Source organism: Pungitius pungitius, chromosome 17 (genome assembly GCF_949316345.1).
Source record: "Pungitius pungitius chromosome 17, fPunPun2.1, whole genome shotgun sequence".
Lineage (NCBI taxonomy): Eukaryota > Metazoa > Chordata > Actinopteri > Perciformes > Gasterosteidae > Pungitius > Pungitius pungitius.
Genome location: NC_084916.1, coordinates 6,103,935 through 6,129,946, shown reverse-complemented (window position 1 = coordinate 6,129,946; position 26,012 = coordinate 6,103,935). Strand labels below are relative to the sequence as shown.

General features: G+C 49.1%; 2 protein-coding genes across 2 annotated transcripts in view; one reads left to right on the top strand and one right to left on the bottom strand.

Moving 5' to 3' along the window:
* gabbr1b (gamma-aminobutyric acid (GABA) B receptor, 1b) overlaps positions 1-18,077 on the top strand; it is a 63,297-nt gene extending 45,220 nt beyond the window's left edge. The window contains exon 8 of the mRNA XM_062558631.1: positions 15,918-18,077. Within this exon, the coding sequence (XP_062414615.1) occupies positions 15,918-16,169 (252 nt within the window). The 3' untranslated portion in view covers positions 16,170-18,077. The remainder of the gene's footprint in view (positions 1-15,917) is intronic.
* A 1,010-nt stretch (positions 18,078-19,087) lies between these two features.
* Positions 19,088-25,543, bottom strand: LOC134107172 (uncharacterized). The gene has a single exon (XM_062558670.1). The coding sequence runs from the start codon at positions 24,370-24,372 to the stop codon at positions 19,798-19,800; it is 4,575 nt and encodes a 1,524-aa protein (XP_062414654.1). The 5' UTR covers positions 24,373-25,543; the 3' UTR covers positions 19,088-19,797.
* Positions 25,544-26,012: the final 469 nt, after the last annotated feature.

The window sequence follows — 26,012 nt, the reverse complement described above, 5'->3', positions numbered from 1 at the left end:
CGCCCCTCAACCGGCAATTTCAGGCAATATCTCCCTCCATGAGTTTGGAGCCCATCTGTGCATCCTTATAATCAGCTCATGACTGGTTGAATGGGTAACCGCAGCTCTGTATTACTTCCGAAAAAGCGCTTTAAGTCGATTTGTTTCTCCTGAACAACTTTTATACGCCGGTATTATGCTAACAGGATGGATGGAAAGGACATAGTTATCTGACCAATCACAGCATTGTGGTTTGCGCGAGGCTTGCGTAGCTTGCTAGCCCAGCACATTTGGTTGACAGCTGCCAGAAGGGGTAACCAAGCACGGAACGGACGTGCACCGGGTCCTGTACGCATGCCCCTGTGTTTCTCTGAAAACGCATGACCATGAACTGGGCTTTTTAGGACCTCATGCCGCTGCTATGACTGTTGCGAGCCCGATGCCGGTGGTTAACGTGTCGCTGACGGGCAATCTGAGCTGGGTGACCCAAAGCGCCGCACGGATAGATTGCAGTTGAATGTCGCTTGCGGATTTGTTTCTGTATGCAGGAGTCGCGCAAGCTTCCTTTTATTTTATTTATTCATCCTTATATTTCTTTAGCTTGAAAGCCATGCACCTGCATAGGCACATAATTATGACACATCCCCCTTATTGCTAGTGGTCCTGTATTTATTTATGCTATACATTAGCTATAGCTTAGCCTATTTGACTAGAACATCATGTCCAGTTGTAGCAGTTATTCTGATCGATTACTTGTAGTCAATATGGTGGACCCGGCCTGAGTACCTTAGAAGCTTCACGGTACTGGTTGCCGACCTGTTACTCCCGTAGTTCACGCTGAGATCGCTACCCAGCTCTGTAAGAATCTAGCTAATGCCCCCTCTCAGGGTAAACATTACATTACACCGCGCAAACAACGGTAGACGCCAGCGCTGCGTGCTCCGCCGTGGAGCGCTTACTTCAAACACCACGGAGCGTCACCTCGCGACGCTGCGCTAGCATCACATGAGGACAGCCGGACAGTGCTAACCGGGGAATAGCTTCGCATCGCGGAGCGTGTCTATGCGTTAACAGCTTAGTATCTGCGTGCTTACCCGGTGGACGATCAGGGAATGCGGGTGCCTGTGAATGCCGAGCTGCTTCATTCTGCGTGGATGCGGAGGGTCGACTGCCCGAGTGTTAGCCCATCAAGGAGCTGCTTGCTGGACGGAACGCTGCGCGTTTCCCAGGCGTTGGAGATGAAGGTGATTTCCGTCCTCGATGTTCCGCAGTAGCTGGAGAGCCGGTCCGGGGTGTAGCGCTGTCCCGCAGTAGGAGCTAGCGCCGCTAGTGGCAGTGGCAACTCGTTGAGGCACTTCCTGTTGCAGGTTGCGGTGCCTGTGGCTCTGTGGCAACTACCGCGGCGAGTCGCGGCAACTGCCTCGTGTGTTTACTCGGTCAAGAGACCAGGTCCTCGGTCGGGGGAGCTAAATGGACCGGTGCCTCAAGTTAAAGGAGCGTTACCACGATCTATGGGAGCGATGCCTCGGCTGGTATCGGTACCGGGAGCGCGTGCTTTACGCTCCCTCAGCGCAAGCTACCGTTAAGTCCTTAACAGCTCGACTGTTTATGCCCTGGCTCTTAATAACGCACTTGTAGTTTGGCTACTTGATATATTTGTACTCTATTGCTTCTTGTTCTGTACCCTCTGCTGAATGCACTTCTTGTCCCTTGGATTAAATCGTATGCTAAATGACATAAAAACATAATGGGTTGTTTCAATTCGGTGCGGTTGGCAGGGAGGGATCGGCTCGCTCTCTGCCAGCTGTGAGCCTTACCCACTCACACCTGGGCAGAGGGATGCTTGGTGCTCGGACCGCGCAGCGCTCTTACGTTTAGCATAACTGCTTCCTGCTGCGCCTCGTAAAAGTGCTACTACGCCGGTGGCTCGCCGGCTCAGATTTTGCTTTAGCTTTTCGATCGATCGCAATCAACCGACGTCCCATCGGCGTTTCGGCGTTTACCGCAACATTGTTGTGTCGGACCCCCTTCTTCTTTCTCCCTCGTTCTCTCTGCCGCTGAATAATAGCTTGTTTGATGGTCAACCGGTCACATGCACAGATGCGCAAGGACGTGCGGCTGAGAACTAACTCGATTTAAACGTCAACCGGTCACATGCACAGTTGCGCAAGGACGTGCGGCTGAGGGATAATAGTTTCTCTTCCGGAATCGTCTTACCGAGAATGCCCCGCAGTCAGAGCCAACCTATCGCATCTGGTTTTGCGTTGCAATGACACCTGCTCACGTCTGGTGCGCTCTGACTCACCTTTGGTGCGCGCTGAAATGACAACTGACAGCAGAGAGAGAGAACAGTCTTTTAACGTTTGCCAGCCCTGATGCAATTGGTTTACGGTAACATCACCCACATCTGGTTGGCTGGTACTACCTGACCCCGCCCCTAATCAGCTGGCCGTGTGCCCCCATGGAGAGAGGAAGCCTACCGAGAATGGCAACGCCTGTCCAGTCTTCCTGACTGAATTTTCGCTTAAGCTTCATTTGGCCTCAGCCTTTCCAGGTAAAATGATCGTAGGACCACGCCAGACAAACAATATTTATTTAACCGAATCTGCATAATTTTCAGGTGGAGCACAGCTGCTGTTTTGCTGTTAGTTTTAAAGAATCAAACAATAAGATTTAAGATCCAACAGCTAACCGTTACGCACTCTCCACTTCTTACAGAGCACTTCAAACATGGTCATGTTATCGCCTGAAGCCACACACTGAATCCACAGCTCCCGTGTTTTACAGAGACTCAAACGGGTGTGACTTTACTGTATAAAAACGTGATCTTCAATAAACGAATGACTTTCCGTACGACAAGGTCTGTGACAACTGGCTGATCGAGGGTCGTCACATGTAGGGGCCCGGTTCACGCGACGCCCCAGGTCGACCTTCTGATTTCCCGACACGAGTCCGGCAGACCGCTGCCCACCCCGACGTGCGAGAATAGGCGAAGGCGCGTTCATCGCTGCTTGCAGCTTTAATTTTATTTATTTTTTATTTATCCATATATTGCTTTAGCTTGAAAGCCATGCACCTGCATAGGCACATAATTATGACACTTCCCCCTTATTGCTAGTGGTCCTGTATTTATTTATGCTATACATTAGCTATAGCTTAGCCTATTTGACTAGAACATCATGTCCAGTTGTAGCCGTTATTCTGATCGATTACTTGTAGTCAATACGGTGGACCCGGCCTGAGTACCTTAGAAGCTTCACGGTACTGGTTGCCGACCTGTTACTCCCGTAGTTCACGCCGAGATCGCTACCCAGCTCTGTAAGAATCTAGCTCATGCCCCCTCTCAGGGTAAACATTACATTACACCGCGCAAACAACGGTAGACGCCAGCGCTGCGCGCTCCGCCGTGGAGCGCTAACTTCAAACACCACAGAGCGTCATCTCGCGACGCTGCGCTAGCATCACATGAGGACAGCCGGACACTGCTTACCGGGGAATAGCTTCGCATCGCGGAGCGTGTCCATATGTTAACAGCTTAGTATCTGCGTGCTTACCCGGTGGACGATCAGGGAATGCGGGTGCCTGTGAATGCCAAGCTGCTTCATTCTGCGTGGATGCGGAAGGTCGACTTGCCGAGTGTTAGTCCATCAAGGAGCTGGTTGCTGGACGGAACGCTGCGCGTTTCCCAGGGGTTGGAGATGAAGGTGATTTCCGTCCTCGATGTTCCGCAGTAGCTGGAGAGACGGTCCGGGGTGTAGCGCTCTCCCGCAGTAGGAGCTAGCGCCGCTAGTGGCAGTGGCAACTCGTTGAGGCACTTCCTGTTGCAGGTTGCGGTGCCTGTGGCTCTGTGGCAACTACCGCGGCGAGTCGTGGCAACTGCCTCGTGTGTTTACTCGGTCAAGAGACCGGGTCCTCGGTCGGGGGAGCTAAATGGACCGGTGCCTCAAGTTAAAGGAGCGTTACCACAATCTATGGGAGCGATGCCTCGGCTGGTATCGGTACCGGGAGCGCGTGCTTTATGCTCCCTCAGCGCGAGCTACCGTTAAGTCCTTAACAGCTCGACTGTTTATGCCCTGGCTCTTAATAACGCACTTGTAGTTTGGCTACTTGATATATTTGTACTCTATTGCTTCTTGTTCTGTACCCTCTGCTGAATGCACTTCTTGTCCCTTGGATTAAATCGTATGCTAAATGACATAAAAACATAATGGGTTGTTTCAATTCAGTGCGGTTGGCAGGGAGGGATCGACTCGCTCTCTGCCAGCTGTGAGCCTTACCCACTCACACCTGGGCAGAGGGATGCTTGGTGCTCGGACCGCGCAGCGCTCTTACGCTACTACGCCGGTACCTCGGCAGGTGGCTCGCCGGCTCAGATTTTGCTTTAGCTTTTCGATCGATCGCAATCAATCGACGCCCCATCGGCGTTTCAGCGTTTACCGCAACATTGTTGTGTCGGACCCCCTTCTTCTTCTCCCTCGTTCTCTCTGCCGCTGAATAATAGCTCGTTTGATGGTCTACCCGGTCACATGCACAGTTGCGCAAGGACGTGCGGCTGAGAACTAACTCGATTTAAACGTCAACCGGTCACATGCACAGTTGCGCAAGGAGGGATAATAGTTTCTCTTCCGGAATCGTCTTACCGAGAATGCCCCGCCGTCAGAGCCAACCTATCGCATCTGGTTTTGCGTTGCAATGACACCTGCTCACGTCTGGTGCGCTCTGACTCACCTTTGGTGCGCGCTGAAATGACAACTGACAGCAGAGAGAGAGAACAGTCTTTTAACGTTTGCCAGCACTGATGCAATTGGTTTACGATAACATCACCCACATCTGGTTGGCTGGTACTACCTGACCCCACCCCTAATCAGCTGGCCGTGTGCCCCCATGGAGAGAGAAAGCCTACCGGGAATGGCAACGCCTGTCCAGTCTTCCTGACTGAATTTTCGCCTAAGCTTCATTTACCTCTAATTGTTGAGATACTTCCGATAAAAAACCTATACAAACAAATTACTCACTGTGGTGGCGGGCGTGGTTTCAGCTCGGCTGCAGGGGGGATAGAGGGAGTGGCTCGGGGAACAGTGCCAGGTGGAAACGATAATTATCAGCTGTTGGTGATTGTGTGTGTGTGCGTGTGGGTGCTCTCCTGCATTTAAGCAGTAAAGCGGGGATGAGCGAGGAGGAAGGAGACGACGAGCGGCGCAGTTTCCCCAGAAATTACAAAATAAAAACATTATTCTGCACGACCAAGGTCTCGAGTCGCTCTGTCCGGAGTAGAGATGAGCGAGTACAGCATTATCTGTATCTGTATCAGTATCTGTTGAACCATATGAATTATCTGTATCCGTATCCGTACTCGGACTGGGCGGGGCCTAACCCGGAAGTAGGAAGGATTTACCCCGTAAATTGTCGGGTTAAGCCTTTCTGCGGTTAAAACAGCATTCCTTCTTAATTCTTATCACTGATGATCATGAGAGAGAGAGGGTTAGTGTGTGTGTGGCTTAATTTGTAATATTAATATTTAGTTATTCAACACAACTAGTCAACGTCAGACACTGAGTGCGTGAAGAGAGCCAGCAGACGGTAAAAAACAGAGAGAGAGAGAGAGAGAGAGGTCAGTGCGTGAAGTAAAAAAAAACTTAAAAAAAAAACTGGTTAGAGCCGACTGAAGAAAAAAACTCCGACAGGCAGAGACGCAATGCGAGTCGCATTCTTAAGCACCACGTCTTAACAAGCCCCACGTTTACCTGAACTCTACTAGTTAAGAACAACAATCCGAAGTAAAAAAAATAAAGGCGAAGAAATCGTTTAAATTTATCGGGAAAGACCCGCGAACCTGCTGACTGAGGTAGGGAGAGAGGAGTTCTGTGTGTGAGTGAGCAGAGCGGGACACAGCAACAAAAAACAGTATGTGTGTAGTGGAGGGGCGCTGTGACTACCAGCCAATCACAGAACGCAGACACAGACATCTACCCAATGAGGACTTTTTATTCATTCCGAGCACAGATATTGACTCGTATTACTCGTATAATACTCGTACTCTGCAAAAGTGCTTTATCGGTACCGGATACTCGTTTCAGCCGAGTATCCGGCTCATCTCTAGTCCGGAGCCCGAACGACCCACGTCACCTACAGTGGCGCCCAACTCGGCGGGGACCGGAGAATGTCGAACGAGGAGCAGTGGCAGAGTATGACGGCCCAGCCAGCGCTCGCACTGGGCCAGATGATAGGGGAACTGGCGGCGATTCAGCGGCACAAAGCGGAGGCCAACCGCCAATTCCTGGGGGCACTCCAGGCCCAGGTAGGGAGGCAGGCCCAGGCCCTGGAGCAACAGTCGGGAGCCGCGCAACCACTCCCGACGGCCATGGCCAGCCTGACCCTCCACCGGATGACGGCGGAGGATGATGCCCAGGCATTCCTAGAAGCCTTCGACGACACCAAGAGGGATGCTGGACCTTATTAAAAGAAAGCTGGGAGGAAGGTCCGAGCCCCGGGAAAAACGAGATCCAGTACGTCCTGGACCTGCGAGCAAAGCTCCACACACTGGGTAGGATGTCACGAGAGAATTTGCTCCAGGCCCAGGAACGACAACAGCGGCTGTACAACAGAGGAGCCAAGCTGCGAGAATTCACACCAGGAGAAAAGGTACTTATATTACTTCCTTCTTCCAACTCAAAACTCCTGGCTAAGTGGCAAGGGCCCTTCGAGGTCACACGCCGGGTGGGGGATGTTGATTATGAGGTGGTGCGGTCTGACAGGGGCGGGGCTACGCAAATATACCACCTCAACTTCCTGAAACCCTGGAGGGAGGCGGAGTCTGTTTCTCTGATCTCCACAGTATCGGAAAGAGAGGACCTGGGGCCGGAGGTGCCAAAAGCGGCTAATCCCACCCCGCTCCCGTGTGAGGGTCGTCTCTCTGAGGACCAGAGAGCAGACATTGCCCAGTTGCAGAAGCGGTTTGCTGATGTGTTCTCCCCCCGGCCAGGCCGCACCGACCTGATAGCGCACCGAATCGAGAGGTCCCCGGGGGTGACGGTGAGGTCACGACCCTACAGACTACCCAAACACAAAAGAAAAGTGGTTTGGGAGGAATTAGCGGCTATGTTGGAGATGGGGGTAATAGAAGAGTCCAACAGCGCCTGGTGCAGCCCCATCGTTCTGGTGGCCAAGAAGGATGGGACTGTGCGGTTCTGCGTGGACTACCGCAAGGTGAACGATGTATCACGATTCGACGCCTACCCAATGCCCCGGGTCGACGAACTCCTGGACCGGCTGGGCACTGCACGTTTTTTTACGACCCTGGATTTAACTAAGGGCTACTGGCAGATTCCCCTGTCGTCAGAGTCCAAAGAGAAAACATCTTTCTCCACTCCGTATGGTTTGTACCAATTCACCATGCTTCCTTTCGGCTTGTTCGGTGCCCCGGCCACGTTCCACGCCTCATGGACAAGGTGCTGCGCCCGCACGCCGCATATGCAGCCGCCTACCTGGATGATGTCATTATCCACAGCACCACCTGGGCGGAGCATGTGCGGCGGGTGGACGCGGTGCTGGAGTCTCTGAGGCGGGCCGGGCTCACCGCCAACCCGGGGAAGTGTGCAGTTGGACGGAGGGAGGTACGGTATGTGGGGTACCACGTGGGGGGGGGGGCAGGTGCGTCCCCAGGTAGACAAGACAGCGGCAATTGCAGCCTGCCCGCGTCCCAAGACGAAAAAGGAGGTGAGGCGGTTTTTGGGGCTGGCAGGTTACTACAGACGGTTCATCGCTGGGTTTGCGGACCTCACCAGCCCCTTGACCGACCTGACCCGGAAAAGTGGTCGGAGCAGTGCCAGCGGGCGTTTGAGAAGGTAAAACAGACTCTCTGTGGGTAGCCACTCCTCCACACACCTAACTTTTCTCTCCCGTTTGTGCTGCAGACCGACGCGTCGGACAGAGGGCTGGGGGCCGTTTTGTCCCAGGAGGTCGAGGGGGTCGACCGCCCGGTGGTCTACATCAGCCGGAAACTGTCGGAGAGGGAGGCCAGGTACAGCAGGGTGGAGAAGGAGTGCCTGGCCATCCGGTGGGCGGTGGGCTCCCTGCGCTACTACCTCCTGGGACGCTCATTCACCCTCTGTTCGGACCACGCCCCGCTCAAATGGCTCCACCGCATGAAGGATACTAACGCCCGGATCACTCGGTGGTATCTGGCTCTACAGCCTTTTAACTTCAAGGTGGTCCATAGGCCGGGGACGCAGATGGTCGTGGCGGACTTCCTCTCCCGCCCTCTGGAGGGAGGGGGGGGGGGGGAGTAAGCTAGGCCGGACGGCTCCCCGGCCTAAGTCGGGCGGTGGGGGTATGTGGTGGCGGGCGTGGTTTCAGCTCGGCTGCAGGGGGGAGAGAGGGAGTGGCTCGGGGAACAGTGCCAGGTGGAAACGATAATTATCAGCTGTTGGTGATTGTGTGTGTGTGTGTGTGTGCGTGTGGGTGCTCTCCTGCATTTAAGCAGTAAAGCGGGGACGAGCGAGGAGGAAGGAGACCACGAGCGAGCCGGACGCTCTGTCCGGAGCCCGAACGACCCACGTCATCTACACTCACACAAAACGTCCTGATAATATATATATATAAAATTTAGAGTATTCACTTGCCATAATATTGCATATTGATGATATTGGAAATTCAGAAGAAAAATATGTAGTTAGTTGAATATACAGCTTTCAAAATGCAAAGCGGGTTTTTAACCTCCAAATAACATACGTCGACGGCCGTTATGAGGCCGTTATGAGGTTTAAATGGTTACATTAGAATATCCGAAGTTGCAATTGAATAAGTGAACTCTCAACTCTGCTAGCTACAAAGTCACGGTTTGGATCTCCTTCCTATTTTATGTCTCTTATATCCCTGGGTAACTTCACTTCCTGCCTTGTCCTGTGATTGCCTGATTGTTTCCACCTGTGTCCAATCACCTGCACCTCCCTTGTGTATTTAAGCCCTGTGTGCCTGTTGTCCCTTGTCGCGTCATTGTCAATGTCTAGTCGTCGTTGGTGCACGTCCTTTGGCTTTTGTTGGTGAATAAAGAGCACCTTCTGGAAACATCCTGCGTTTGAGTCCTGCCTGTCTTCAACCTGCACCCTCGCTACCGGACAACAAAAACAAAAACAAAAAGTGCAAAATAGCTTATGCTGTGTTATTTGACTTTAGCTAACTGAGTGGCCATTGCAGTAACATTTAAGTGACAATTTGACAAATGACAACCTGACACACAGACTTTATAATAACAACAACCAACAACGATTATGTTTGTTGCCTTATTATAATATTCATTATAATAATAACAGTTACATAATAAATTTATGTAACTGTTAAATCGTCATCATCTTCGTTGTGGCCCAGCCAAGCCCACACACACTATCCTCATGCACCCGCCCTGATTAACACTCCATCCCTGTTTATGTAGCAACCTGCTTGCTTACCGTTTCAATTACACTCTCCTGCTCACTCTGTCCCTCCTTGACTTCACTGTCAGACTCAGACACCTGCTGCACCTTCTCCTCTGCTGTCTGCGAGCCGCAAGCACCGCTATCGCTATGGCTAGTCACCTCTCCTCCTCCATGTGCTATGTTCACCTGCTGTTTCTGTAGGGTTGCCAACCGTCCCGTATTACCCGGGATCATCCCGAATTATGGGCAATTTTGATTTGTCCCACAGCTCCAGTCCCGATTTCCAATCACAGCCTGCTATGTCAATGACGCGCAAAAAACTCCCGGTTGTGAAGTTGTGACGCATCAGACCAGTGTGTGCGCTGGTGCCCGGTGAGAGCTGTCCTATCTGTTGAAATGAGCAGTGAGGCTGGCGCTGCAAAGAAAAAATAGATTGTGTGTTTTCTCTGCACCCCCCTTGCTCTTACGTTTTTGTTTCTCCATCGTAATCCACAGATTTCTTTCTGCCTCTGAGCCTGCATGATTTGTGTGTGGCAATGTGTGTTTGCAGTTTTGATTGTCAATTAAGGACACCATGCCAATCTGCCCTAGTGACACATCAACAATCAGCCGCTAATTGGCAAAGGGACCAATGGGGAACTGCCAAGGGCGGGACTGTTCCCTTTTTAAAACAGGTAGACTGAGACTGGGAAGAAGAACAGAGAGGACACGTGGCAGTGTGGAGCTGGAGCTGTGGTGGTAGGAGCAGCGGCAGCAGCAGCAAGGGCTACGTGCGGGACTCTGCTGTGGTGGCCAACTTGGACAGACTATTTTTTTAGGTCTAACCCCTGGCATGGTGAACCGTGGAGACTCAATTAATGATGCGGTGAATGGGTTAGTTCTCATTGGTGTGCTTTTAGCGCAGATGCTACGAGGATCAGGCATGAAGGGGTTAATGTGAGCCGTTCTGGGAATGCCATTAGCTGGACAAACACATAATGGTACATCAGTCTTGATATCTGCTTGTGTGATTTCCGCATGCTTGAGCAGAATATTCCATCTCTCCCTTCCTCATCATTTCATTCACTATATCTGCCTAAAAGAGACTTGTATTTTTAATGGTGTAGGTAATTTGTTGGTTAACGCAATCTCACTGTCATTAGAACCTGTTGCCTTGTTGTGCATATAAACTGGCCAGGCTGACTAGCACAATCCTAGCAGCTCGCGCCAATTTGCCCAGCATCCTTAGACACTTGTGGCTCCAAAGATGACGACTGGCTCATTTTAAGAGGAGTTAAACACAGATTCGTTGAAATACGCTGTCAGATTCCCTGGTGCCTTTCCGTAATTATCCATGACGTCGGCATTTCTCTCGCGGGTGGTCATGGTTAATTTACATGAAGCGTTATGCTGCATACTCCCAAATTAGTGCGCGTAAACTCTGGCTGTAAACGGAATATCCACGTCTCACTCACCAAAGGTAGTAGGTATCCCGGACGAGCCCCCAGTGTTACCTTTTCTTTCTCTCTGGACCGTGAGTGCCGGCTGGCTCGTTATTTCCGTTTCAACTCCACTTGCCAGCAGCTCGCGAGGTAGTTGTCCGACACCGGTTTTCCTACTGATTATATTGATGATGAAACGAAGGAGGCTTGATGTCTCAGTATGCTGTTTAATGGGATACTTTCCATTCCATGGGGAGACTTTTACAAACATCACACACACTTCTCTAACTTTTGCACCTAACGTCTTGTTTTCCTCCACGTCCTTCTTCCGCCCACCCACGTACCCACTTCCCATGAGCCCCTGCTTTCTACTTCACTAAAATACCCCCCCCCCCTTATTCTAGTAACACAAGGACAAATGGCCAACATCAACTTTTGCTAAACAGAGATGTATTAACTTGTGAACACACCTTTCTGATTGAGTAGAGGTCTTGCATATATATTTTGCGGACTAAACACACAGAGGTCAAGTCATGTCAGTCACAGTGGGACATTTGACCAACTTAATTCATTATTTATTATTTTCATGCTCATTCTGCTGATATGAAGGAGGAATATGCAGTCGTATCAAAGCTGCGGCCTCCAAATGAGTGCACCTGGATCAGTGAAATTGCTGGGGCTGCTTTTTGAATACGTTTAGAGCAGTTGCAGCTCCATGAAAACGTGTAGGGGGCGCTATTGAGCCAAAATGCCATGAGGAAACTTGGAAAACACATTTCCAGTCAAAGATGTAAGGATTGGTTACGTCAAAGTATAGCAGCCCAGCGAAGGCATCTCTGAGGAGTTGGCAACACTGGTTCATAAAACGTGCCAAGCTATTTACGTTCTGACTTCCAACCAATTTCAAGCACCAAAACAGTTCTCCCCACAGGATTAAAGATATTTATCCTCAAATTGACATATGGTGTTGCCGCAGATGCCTGTGCTCCAATCTAATTTCTATGCACAAACATCACTATAAATTGAAGATGTACCTGACCCTCTTCTGTGTCTCTACATTAATAGTGATTAATCTCACAGTACATTACATTATGTATATAACAGTGATCAATGAGGCTAAATATCTTGAGATAGATGACATCATTAGTGATTAACAATGTATTTAATATCTATGATGCAGGGATTAATGATGCTACAGATTATTAGTTCCCCATCAGGGAACTTGAGCTGCGTGGAAACGCTGTGGGAACGCCCTGCGTGACCGCGTCATGAAGCACGTGTGAAATCTAACCAATGGCGAGCTGGTACGTCATAGGCGTGCGACGTGTTAGGATATTCCTTATCCACCCGAGTTGGTTGATAGAAGAATCCACTGCAGGAAATTAGTTAAAAAGTTTAACATTTATTTAGAAGAGAAAAAGTTGTACATGAGCAACTCTCCGCAGATATATCTGGAGACAATGAAATACGTATCGCAAGCAAATCCCTTCCAAAGTCCGCCTGCCTTCTGGCACTGACCTGTTTTAATCCCTCTGGTGCCCTTGAACGTTGGTTCAACCCAGTTCATCCTTCTGTAACAAACGCCTTCCCCGAACAATGAGTGTCTGGTACTCTCTCCTGCAGCCTTCGGCCTTGCCCTGAAAATGGGTTCAAACTGGCTCTCCCTTCGGTCGCAGGTGTGTTATCTCAGATAATATTTTATCTTCATTTTTCCTGTGCTCTCTTTTCCACCATTCACATTGTCTGCCTTATAAGGACCGATCCGGTCACGCCATCTGTCCTACAAGCGGACATCTATTCTACAAGCTAAAAAGTAAATACAAGAAGACACACACAGAGAACCCCACATCCCACAGACGCCAGCACCAGGAAGCTACAAAGGGCCCCGAAACACAAGCCCATTCATCTCTGTGCCTTCATCAAGTGCGAGTGTAATTCTGACGATGGCTAGTAGCAAGCAACGCTTCTCGCAGCCGTGGGTTTCAGGACCTCATACCGGGCATCGGAAGCACGCATGGCGGTTCTTCCACCCAGGATGAGGCACCACTCACGCAGCCATCCAGCCCTGAGGAACTGGATGTGGTTAGCGTTGAGGCGGCGGAGTCTGAGGGCACGTCACCTCCTTCCCCCCCGCGGCCGAGGAGCTGTTGGAGGTACTCGCCCGAGCTGCTGAGAAGCTCAGCACCGACTGGATAGGCCGCCGGAGGATAGGCAGGATCCTACTACATCAAGTAAGTTGCGTAACAGTTCCTGCCTTCCCGTGAGTACCTCCGCGCCGGGTTTTTGCTTTACTTCCCGGACGGAGGACGGAGGTGTCGAGGCCGGTGTCCGCTCGCGTCTATATCCCGCGTACGTCACTAATCGTTCGTAGCTGAGGCTAAACGGCATGGTTATGCGAGCATGCCGGTGCGGAAGAGGTACCGGCGAGCCATTTATCTCCCGCGGCTGCGCTGCTTAGGATACCGGCATTGCCCACCAAGCCTTTGAGTAATACTTCTACGCTGGTGGGCAAAGCTTGTTCGGCGACAGGGGCCGCCCCTGGCGGAGTTGAGCTTCCAAAGGCTCACACTCGAACAAATCGCGTCACAGATTAGGTCTGAGGACTGGTTTATCACATTAGATCTGAAGGACGCTTACTTTCATGTACCCATCCTTCCACAACACAGGGAGTTCCTGAGGTTCGTTTTTGGTGACAAAGCTTACCATTATCGGGTCCTTCCGTTCGGCCTAGCTCTCTCTCGCCCCGTACGTTTACCAAATGCGTGGATGCAGCTCTGGCACCATTGCGCCCCAGGGCACACAACATCGATGGCTGGTTGATTTTAGCTCCATCCGAGCGACTAGCGGTCCAACATCGAGATCTTGTGCTTGCCCACATCAACCATCTGGGGCTGAGACTCAACGCCAGGAAGAGTGTACTGTCCCCACTGCAAAGGACAACCTTCCTGGACCTGTTACGTATGTAACCTTAGTTCCCTGCAGGGAACGAGACGCTGCATGTCTATGCCATACTCCCGGCATGCCCGTGGCACTTGATACGGCCGTTCAGAGATGAATGAGCTTGTGTTTCGGGGCCCTTTGTAGCTTCCTGGTCCTGGCGTCGCCCGCCTATGACATACCAGCTCGCCATTGGTTAGATTTCACACGTGTTTCGTCACGCAGGGCGTTCCCACAGCGTTTCCACGCAGCGTCTCGTTCCCTTCAAACAATTCAATAAATAGACATTCAAGCATATGCAAGCAGCTGAACAGACATTAAATATCTTGGAGAAATATACAATCATTCATATGAGGAAAATATTTAGTGTCCCGGATGTTGGTGTGTCAAGGTTGAAATTTTTCGGGTTGAATATTGTAACCTCCATTTCTGTTGCGGCTGAATATTTTTTAGGTTGAATTTTTTTGCGGTGTTTTAATGTTGAAAAACATTCAGGTACATCATTTCAATGCATAAATATTAGAGATGAGCGAGTACAGCATTATCTGTATCTGTTGAACCATATGAATTATCCGTATCCGTACTCGGACTGGGCGGGGCCTAACCCGGAAGTAGGAAGGATTTACCCCGTAAATTGTCGGGTTAAGCCTTTCTGCGGTTAAAACAGCATTCCTTCTTAATTCTTATCACTGCTGATCATGAGAGAGAGAGGGGAAGTGTGTGTGTGGCTTAATTTGTAATATCAATATTTAGTTATTCAACACAACTAGTCAACGTCAGACACTGAGTGCGTGAAGAGAGCCAGCAGACGATAAAAAAAACTGATGAGAGAGAGGGAGAGAGAGGTCAGTGCGTGAAGTAAAAGAAAAAAAACTGGTTAGAGCCGACTGAAAAAAAAAAAACTCCGACAGGCAGAGACGCAACGCGAGTCGCATTCTTAAGCACCACGTCTCAACAAGCCCCACGTTTACCTGAACTCTACTAGTTAAGAACAACAAACTGAAGTAAAAAAAATAAAGGCGAAGAAATCGTTTAAATTTATCGGGAAAGACCCGCGAACCTGGTGACTGAGGAAGGGAGAGAGGAGTTATGTGTATGTGTGAGCCGAGCGGGACACAGCAACACAAACAGTGTGTGTGTAGGGGAGGGGCGCTGTGACTACCAGCCAATCACAGAACGCAGACACAGACAGCTACCCAATGAGGACTTTTATTCAATCCGAGCACAGATATTGACTTGTATTACTCGTATAATACTCGTACTCGGCAAAAGTGCTTTATCCGTAACGGATACTCGTCAGCCGAGTATCCGGCTCATCTCTAATAAATATCCACTGCTAGAAATTCAATCACCTTTTTATTTCAACCCCCGATGGCACAGATTTACTTCCATAGATTGGAACTTCATTTTCAGATTCTGTAACAAGATCTGGCTCTGAGTCACTCGAATAAGGATAGTATACCTGAAATCAGCTCCATCTCCCTCATCGTCACTTGATGATTGACGAGTCACCGCAATTGCAGATTTCTCTGGTCAACGTTTTTGTTCAACTCAAAATAACAAAAAAAGCTTCAGGGAGCTTCACAGTCTGCAAACATGCAAAGTCCTGTCCCAAAACCATGACATCAGCACAGGCCAAACTCTCCCCAAAATGAAGAAAAAAAAAACTGCGGAAGAGTAGGTGTGCACAGAATGAACAACTTATTTACAGTACATTCAATTCCTACAACAGAAATTATTCAAATATCGAGAGTGGTACACCAGGTGTAAGGCAGGTCTACTGCAGGGACAACCACCATCAGATGTAACCTCCACCCACAGGAACCTGTGAGGAGGGAAAGCACAACAGACTTCACATCACGATAACAGCAGCACGTGTGTTAGAACCCTCATTTATAGATGTCTCAGAACTCATGTGTGTAAAAGAATCCTCTGGTCCATTATCAGTTGTGTTCAAAGTAGCCACAGCATTTTGGCTTTAAGCTCCCTCTATCTTTTAAGTCCTAATATTGTTAAATATTGTTTATTTATTAAATAAAAAACTAATTGCATTTCTGGAGTCACATTTCTAGCTATTACCGTATCATGCAGTGACTTGTAATGTTCTAGCCTTCGCACATGCAATCTGTATTTAGCCACCATTGCTTTAAAAACGTGTATTTTGCAGCCAGGCGTGGGGTGCTCCGGGGGTCGGCCGGGCTCTGCGGCTCCGGCGGCGTGGGGTGCCACTCCAACTCCTGACCCCACCCCTCCCCTTCAAGGACCGACTTCCAGGCGGTCCCAAGAGGGTCAAGATCGGGCGTTGTGGAGCCGGGACGGGCGTCGGGACGGGCTGAGACAGGCGTCGTGGAGCCGGGACGGGCTGAGACGTCAGACTGTCAACGTCCGGGTCGACACCTGGGAAGGGCCGCCAGACTAAGGGGGGTCCGGGTGCCGGAAACTGTCCTCTGGCGACCCCCCCTGAGGTCAGCGTGGGGCAGCTAGAGCGGCGGCCGGAACGCCTTCCGGCGTCTCCGGGAAGGCGGGTGGTGTATGCCAGGAAGGCAGCTGGGGATCCCTGGTAAATGTTGGGCTCGAGGTGGGCCCCGCAACGTACAGCGGGCGGCCCACCTCGAGCCAGACGTGTTCTCCAAAACGGGTTCTGGGGACCCCACTCCGCTGAGTCCTTTTTAGGTTGCATCATTCTGTTACAACGGGGGGTTGTGGGCATGGAGGGAGGACTCAGACGCAGAATATTCAAAATAAAAGGACTTTAATAGTCAAAACTCACAACACTCCAACAAAAAGGGCAGGACGGAGGAGGAAACAATAAAGAAAAAAACAGGGACCTGGACTTGAAAACCAACAAAAGACTTACATGGCATGGGGAACTTGACGTGGGGTACTCAGACAGTCACACGCAATGACGCAACACCAGACAAGGGACTCACAGGGCTTAAATACACAAGGGAAGTGCAGGTGAACACAGCAGACAATCACAGGGGAAGACAAGACAAGACAAGGCAGGAAGTGAAGTTACCCAGGAACACAAGAGACATGAAACTACAAAATAAAACCGGAAGCAGACCCAAACCGTGACAAAAGGCAATAATAGTAAATGTGTACAGCAACAACCTAACGCATTAGCAACATCAAACACACAAATATTCTGTAATGTTTACTTTTAGTCCAGGTTCCAGCTGAAAGCTAGCATGCTAACTAGCAAACTACCTGCGCTAAAGCTAACTAGCTTACCAAAAAGAACAGTCTTTCCTATATGGAGTTGGCAGCATAAGTAACACAACTGGAGCTAACCCAGGGACACAAAAAGCAGGAAACAAAACAAACCGTGACAGTATGAAAAGTACGCCCCGCCGTAATGTTTGCCCGCAACCCCCGCGTAGATAAGTGTTTTATTAGGGTTGGCAACCGTCCCGTAGGCCAGAGCGAAGCATGTGAGGTGAGAGCTGTCCTATCTGTTAAAATGAGCAGTGAGGCTGGCGCTGCAAAGAAAAAAAGATTGTGCAAGCCCCCCCCGTCAGCCCGCGAAAGTGTCCTTGATTTGGGGTTGGGAGAGCTGGCAACCCTAGGTTTTATCCTCTTTATTTCTTAAATTTCCAATCATTTCAATGGAGTACTGCACCCGGATTTTAAGTCATTTCTATTAGCTAGATAATAGCACACGATTCCCGATGGGGCCCGGCAAGAAGATTCCGAGCAACGCTGTGGGAGGAGATGCGTGCCCAACTTCTGTATGGAAGGAGAATAATACAGTAGAGAACTAGAAAATTTTAGCCGAACGCTAAAAGCTGAAATTAATTTGAGAAAAAAAATCCTGAAAATACACAAGTAAGAAAAGATTAAATGAGTATCAAATCAACAGAGACTACTTTAGTGAAAACAGTTTATTGAATGAACTCTTCAAATTAGTCAATAAAAAGAGATTAAATACTGTTCACTTATTATCTATATTAAACAAAACTTAAAATACACCATGTGGGACTAACATTCTGGATGTCAGTGTGAAAGGTTTTAACCATGAAGTAAAATTTCAACGAAACCAACATTCAAATCACAGCAAATAAGATGACTAAAACACACCAGACAAACACATGCAAGATGGCTGCTTTATCACTGTGTCACTCCCTTCAACACAGCAGAGAAACGTAAAAAAGGCAATTCATTTGGGTTATTAAAAAGAATGGAAAAGCAGTGGTTATCCACACATTTATATTTAAAAAAAACTTTACCAAACATTTCATGTTGCATGTGTTGAGGGAGTACACCTAACTGGTTCCGAAATGTCCTCTGTAAGATCAGGGGCCTTATTTATAAAACCTTGCGTAGGATTTGCCAGTGGTTCTGATCCTGCAGTTGAGCAGCCGTCTGGATCCGGCGTCTCCACGGCACGCGGCTCTCAACCCTCCAGCAGTGGCCGTGTCCTCACCGATGCAGTCCTTGAAATGCAGAGGAAAGGAGTTGGGCGAGATAAAGACTGTCCTAACTGAAATAAACGGCACAATGTGGGTTGAGGTAAGGCGTAAGCAGCCACTGCCCCCTGCAAAGATAGTGAAGGGGTTAAGACATCGAAATACAGTAAAATGTGAAATTTCTATTACGCAAACGTACCTAGAAGCCAGCCATCATGCACAGCACCAGCCTCGAGTCTGCGCCCAACACTGCTGTTTCTTAGAATGAATGAGTCATGGGTTGACCCAGGCCACCGAGCTACTACGTGAGCAAATGTCTGCATCACAAATAATTTGCACATTGATCGTATGGAAATGCTTTCGATTAATTAAAGCATTTTCCGATTACATTTGGGAAACCGTACATGGCCGCAAATTAAGCTTTTTTGTTTGCCTGTTCCTCCGCGAGTATGGGAACTTTATGGAATTATGCCAGAAATCCTAGTGTTGTCAGGACTTGAATTGGGACTGGCACGGCGTGGTTCCTCCGAGTGCGCCTCTGTAACGCTGGGCTCAAAAGACCGCAGAGGTCCAACAGGACTGCTCAAGGAAGTCGGAACCGGCTCATAAGCCATTAGTCGTCGTTTGCCAGTAAGACTTCTTGCTGTCTGAAGATGCGTTCACTCCAAATCCTTCCATTTGCCACATGAGCGCAAGATCAGCCATTTTGCAGCATCATGGCATTTTATTACTGTCCATTTGATTGCATCTGATGAGCAACAGCTATGTTTTGAGGATGAATTGCATAACATATTTCACTTTTCTTTTTGAAAATGTGTTAATTAGCATTTCTGTTTGTTTTACACTGCAGATCGATCAAACGGGTGTTCGTGTCATTTATGAGAGGCAGTATTGGCATTTCTTTTACACAACAGTCTAGTTTTACACACTGTCATGACCCGGCTCGAAGGGGATGACAAACACGGGAGAGACACAATGCAAAGGTGATTTCCAAATATATTTATTTAAGTAAAGTAACTAATCCAAAAGTAAAACAACTATGAGGTGTGTACGTCAGTAGTTTCAGTCATGTCAGTGTGGGTGCTTGATCATGTCGGAGGAATGTTGTGAACCTAAATTAAACGTCAAAAGACACAAAACAAAGGTGCGGACGCTGGCCAGGGAAAACCAGCGACCCTGGCAGGCAGGAACCATGAGCTCTTATACTGCCAGAACGCCCCAGCTGCTCCCAATCCAGTTGATGGCATTACCTCTGGGAAAGACAGTGACGTCATGACATGAGCCAATAGGCAGGGCCGTCACACCCCCCCCCATAAGATCGGTGTCCCAAAGGGAACACCGACACACTACAACAAATAAAGCAGGACTAGTCCCCCTAGAAAAACACTAAAACGAAACTTAAACAATGCTAATAAAAAATAAGCAACTGACCAGAAAAACAAAAATAACCGAATTACTACAAAAAATTTATAAACAAGAAACCCATCACCCTGCCCATGTTCCGCCCCTTCCCCACCTGTCCTCAGCAACTCTGGTACCTGAGAAGCAATTTAAGACAACAGGCACAGCAAGAACAAGTCACGAGCAACATGAAATGGCATAACTCAAATGTAGACCTCCCTTTTCCGAAATACTAATTCAAGGCAACGGAGCACGTGACAACGCATCTGCAATTGTATTATCGGACCCTTTGATATGCCGAATGTCAAGATCATATCCCTGCAGAAACAGAGCCCATCTCATCAATCTCTGATTCGGACATCGCAATGAACGAAGAAAGGTCAGAGGATTATGATCTGTATACACAACAAGTGGTGCACAACCCCCCACATACACTTCAAAATGTTGCAACGCCCAAACCAACGCTAATGCTTCCTTCTCGATAACAGAATAATTAAACTGGTAACCATTGAATTTCCTAGAAAAGAAGCTCACTGGTCTCATTACCCCCTGGTCATCTCCTTGCATCAAGACGGCGCCTGCTCCCACCTGGCTGGCATCAACCTGGAGCAAAAAGGTCCGATCAAAACGCGGTGCTGCCAGAACAGGAGAAGAGCATAGCACAGTTTTAACGTTATCAAAGGCCTGTTGACACTCCACAGACCACACAAACTTTACTCTGGTCTTCAGCAGCTCAGTAAGAGGAAACACCACAGTGGAAAAATTTCTACAAAAAATCCTATAGTATCCCGCCAGACCCAGAAACCGCTGCAGCTCTTTTTTGGTGGTGGGCCGTGGAAATTTTTCGATGGCCATAACCTTAACCTGGACTGGGGCTACACGACCTTGCCCAACTACCCGCCCCAGATAAGTAACAGTGGCCCTAGCAAACTCGCACTTTGCTAAATTAATGGTGAGTCGCGCTTCTTCCAAGCGCTCAAACAGCGCCCGAATGCGCTGCAAATGGGAGTGCCACGTGTCACTATAAATCACCAGATCATCCAAATAAACCGAACATCCCTCCAGCCCGGACACAACTCTGTTCATTAATCGCTGGAACGTAGCGGGAGCGTTTCTTAGTCCGAATGGCAGGACAGTATACGAATACAGACCCGTTGGTGTAATAAATGCCGAGATCTCCTGAGCCCGCTTGGACAGAGGTACCTGCCAATATCCCTTGAGCAGATCAAATTTACTCACAAACTTGGCGGCACCAACACTGTCAACACAGTCCTCCATTCGCGGCAAAGGGAAAGAATCTGGCTTTGTAACCGAATTTACCTTTCTCATATCTGTACAAAACCGCGGCGTTTTATCCTGCTTCGGTACCAAAATACACGGAGATGCCCAACTGGCATTAGACGGTACAGCAATATTGTTTTCGACCATGTATTTTACTTCAGAGTCCAGATGTTGACGCTTCTCTGGTGACATACGATAGAAACGTTGTTTTATCGGCTGTGCATCTCCCACCTCAATATCGTGCTCCACCCAATCGGTGCGCGAAGGGACATCGCCGAACAGACAGGGAAACTTGCGCACCAAATTAGTGAGCTCACAACGTTTAGACTCCGGTAAATGAGAGAGCAGCCTATCCAAGTTACTCAGAGATTCTGAATTTTTTAAGCGACCACACAGCAGACTGTCATCCGGCTCAGGCACCCCATCCTCATGTATCAGAGCCATTGAACCCACGGCCAGAGCTGGACAAACCCCTTCCTCGGTCTGTCCTGACCCCATACCACGGCTGTAAAACGGTTTCAACAAATTCACGTGACAAAGCTGTTTGGACTTCCTCCGCCCCGGTGTCGCAATAAAGTAGTTCAAATCCGTGATTTTCTCAATTACCGTATATGGACCAGTGTACTTGGCCTGGAAGGGCGAACCTACAATAGGCATCAATGCCAGGACTTGGTCCCCCGGACTGAACTCGCGCCGCTCTGTATGGCGGTCATAATTCCCCTTCATTTTGCTCTGAGACATTTGCAATTTATCGCGTGCTCTACCACCTGCCACGAACAATCGATGCCGAAACCCGTTCACAAAATCGATCAAGTTCTTGGGCGGCTCAGCATCGACCCAATCATCTTTTAACACCGCCAAAGGGCCCCGCACCACATGCCCAAAAACTAGGTCATTTGGACTGAAACCAGTGCCCTCTTGTACGGCCTCCCTCGCAGCCAACATAAGCCATGGGAGCCCCTCTTCCCAGTCTCGATCCAGCTCAGTGCAATAAGCACGCAGGAGAGATTTGAGAGTCTGATGAAATCTCTCCAACGCACCCTGACTCTGCGCATGATAAGCAGATGACTGATTGTGTTTGATGCGCAAACATTTCAACACTTGACCAAACATATGAGAGGAAAAATTTGACCCTTGGTCACTTTGGATAATCTTCGGGATACCGAAAACCGAAATAAACTGAGTCAGAGCCCGCACCACTGCTTTAGTTGTAATGGACCTTAGCGGGTATGCAGCCGGATACCTGGTACTTTGGCACATCACTGTCAATAAATACTTACTGCCAGATTTAGCACACGGCAACGGGCCGACGCAGTCCACAATCAAATATTCAAAAGGTTGGCTTATGGCAGGGATCGGTTGTAGAGGAGCAGACTTCACACGCTGATTTGGTTTTCCCGTCAATTGACACACCTGACATGTTTTAATATATACAGCAACATCTCTTTTCACGCGCGGCCAAAAGAAATGTTTCAAGATGTTTAGATATGTCTTCCTGACCCCAAAATGCCCACTCTCGTCGTGCGCTATTTTAAGCACCAAAGGACGAAATTTAGCCGGCACGACCAACTGGAAAATAGCATCCCCTACACAGTCACTATTCACCCCAATCCATTTCCTAAACAGCAGGCCGTTGCGCAGAAAATAGCCGCTGGCTGCACTTTTTATCTCCGCAGCCGACAACACACGTTCGAACAATTCTTTTAGGGAGAGATCACCGATTTGCTCCTGCAACAACTCGCTCTGTGGCACCGACAGTGGAAAATTGGACAAGGACAGAGTCTCAAAATCCGCATCACCACGCTCCTCATCGGTTAACCCAGGCTCAGCCTTACTCATTGCGCGTGTAACCACACAGGCTGGAAAATCCTCAGGTATCTCAATGGAGCTACAGTCAGGCGTAGTACTAACTGGACAGTGTGTAACAACAGGTGCGGGAGGAACATCATCCCAGATGCGGCCGCCAGCCAAGCCATTTCCCAAAATGAACTGAACCCCCTCGATAGGAAACGCCGGCCGCACTCCCACAGCTACCTCCCCCTGTATTAGCTCACAATCCAGAACCACCCTATGCACAGGCACAGGTAACACAGTCAACCCCATCCCCCGACTGAGGATACGGTCCCCGCTGTCAGTTTCTACGGACAACGGCAGGACGGACTCGATCATATAGGAATCATATGCCCCCGTGTCCCTCAATATCGTAACCGGGACTTTAACATCGCTACCCCCAAGCGACACAAAACCACTTCTGATAAAAGGAGCATATGCCTCCAGAACATCCGGCTCAGAACATCCGACTGACGCACAGCCGGTAACTACCGGAACAGCAGCCGCAGCCGGCTTAACATTAGGATGGCCCCCTCTATGTTTAGACAACCCTGGACAATCCGCCTTCCAATGACCCTTTTCATGACAGTAATTACAGCTTCTACTGCTGTCAAAATTTCTCCGTGAGTGAGACTCGAATCTAACAAAGCCAGGCTTCCTCGAACGCATCTGGTCAGCCGCTACGGTGCTTCGACTGTGTTCACCCCAGCCAGCATCATCGCGGTTGGGCGTGCGCTCTCTCACACCATCCTTATGAAGCAGCACATACTCATCTGCTGACACAGCAGCCTCTGCAGCGGAGGCAACCTTATGTTCATTAATGTAGGTTGCAATCCGACCAGGCAACCTGTTTTTAAACTGCTCCAAAATGACTAATTCACACAAATCATCAAAAGTAGTGATCTCAAGCGCAGCCAGCCAACGTTTAAAATGAGTTGTTAAATCGCGAACAAATTCAACATACGTTTGGCCACTTCTCTTCTCCCAAGCCCGGAACCGTTGGCGATACGCCTCCGGCACCAACTCATAAGCCTTCAGCACGGCAGATTTTATTTTAACATAGCTACCGCTATCAGCCGTGCTCAAAGACGAGTATGCCCCCTGCGCCTTACCGGTGAGTACGCACTGGAGCAGCAGAGCACAGTCTCCATCCGACCAGCCCCTCGCCGTGGAAACACGCTCAAACATCACAAAAAACGAGTCAGGATCCTTCTCATTGAATGGTGGCAACAACCGCAAGTTGTTTATGTCGAAGGGCCGCGCACCGACCCCAGACAGCTGCCGACCTTCACTCTCACCAGCCCACTTATTGTCCTTACCTAGGGACAGACGATAGCTCTCCAGCTCCATCCTTGCCTTCTCGGTCTGCTGGTGGATCATCTCCAGCTCAATTTGTTTTTTAGCTTCTAACTCACACTTGAGTTTTTCATGCTCCATCTGCAACAGGAGAAGCTCTTTCTGTTGCTCAAAAGTCAACCCCTGAGTTTGTGCAGGAACGCATACGACCGGTGGAGACCGGCCAGACGTAAGAACTCCCAGTTCACAAAGTTTTAATTTCAAAGCAGCTTTAATATCGTCTTTACGCCTCCTATCCATCCCAACTACTGAATAATGCTCAGCCAATTCCAATAACTGCTTCTTAGTACAGCTCTCCAAGGCCTCTTCTGACGGGGCTGCCGTGAACGCCTCATATTCAGCCATCGCAACATCAATAGTTTACCCAGAACAGGCAAACAACACCAATCTATGCCAAACAGGACCAGCAAGACAGCGAGGTATCCCCGTGCGCACCAAGATCTCGGTTTGGAGTTTCCCCGCTATCTAACATTAACCCCCTTATCTAAGCTCCCGGCTAGTCTTCATGCAGCGGGCAGTGGTGGGTATTTATGCACTAGAGACCGCTGCCCCGGGGGAGCAACTAGCAAGCCAGCAACTCTCCCAAAGACACGGATATGCTCCCAAGACAAAGCTTTAACCACTATGCCACCACAACACTACCACGAACCCACGCAACGATCCTAAAAGAGGAACGCTACCAAACCTACAAGGGAAAACTCCGCTCCAGACTTTGATCTCCAGGTACGCTAAGAACACTCACACTTGTCTCCCCGGACGTTGGCATAAACTTAAACAACCGAACCCAAAATAAAACAAGCTCCTCCTGACCCCGCTGAAGGTAAAGGAATCCACACAAACCGATATATAGACAGACTGTGCCAAATCCGATGCTCTCCCTGATCAGTCAGCCCACATGCACTGTAAACTCTCCCCTAATTTACTACGAATACAACCAAATGTTTTACACTCTAGGCAAACTAACCAACGCAACAAGCACGCTCTATCGCAACTTTCCACGTGTGCGCAACCACCGGCACCGACTACAAAAATCCGTACTTAAAACACCATTGCAGCCAGGCCTACCAAATCACAAGCTCAAGTAACTAAATTTAAACACACTCGACTAAATTGCGCAGACGAACGGCCGGACGAGCCCCCATTTTGTCATGACCCGGCTCGAAGGGGATGACAAACACGGGAGAGACACAATGCAAAGGTGATTTCCAAATATATTTATTTAAGTAAAGTAACTAATCCAAAAGTAAAACAACTATGAGGTGTGTACGTCAGTAGTTTCAGTCATGTCAGTGTGGGTGCTTGATCATGTCGGAGGAATGTTGTGAACCTAAATTAAACGTCAAAAGACACAAAACAAAGGTGCGGACGCTGGCCAGGGAAAACCAGCGACCCTGGCAGGCAGGAACCATGAGCTCTTATACTGCCAGAACGCCCCAGCTGCTCCCAATCCAGTTGATGGCATTACCTCTGGGAAAGACAGTGACGTCATGACATGAGCCAATAGGCAGGGCCGTCACAACACTTTAATACACGTTTGCGTGTTTCTTGCATTTGCCAACGGTTCTCATTTCACCCGTTTTTGTGCTTACGCATTGGTCCGAGCTTGTGTGAAGGACCGCACATTTTTCCATCAAGTTTGCCTTTTACAAATACCAATTTCTGTGTAGAGAGCGGCATACGCCTTCTTTTGTGCATAAGCAACGTTTATAAATGAGGGCCCAGGTCCTTTCAAACTGCAGTAATCAGCTAATATGGGACAGCTGTGTGGCACAGTTTGCAGTGTGTCAGAGTTGCCACAGTAACGAGCTGCTCAGAGGGCAGAGAGAGAAAAAAACTAAAACCTAATCAGTGTCTGTAAAAAAAGTAAAATAGATTTCAGCAAGCTGTTTTTTTATGAAATAGTTTAGACTTTTGTCAACATTTTGAACTTCAAATGGTGTCTGTAGCTGAAAGACTGGCAAAGCAGAAAAATGTGAAACTTGAAG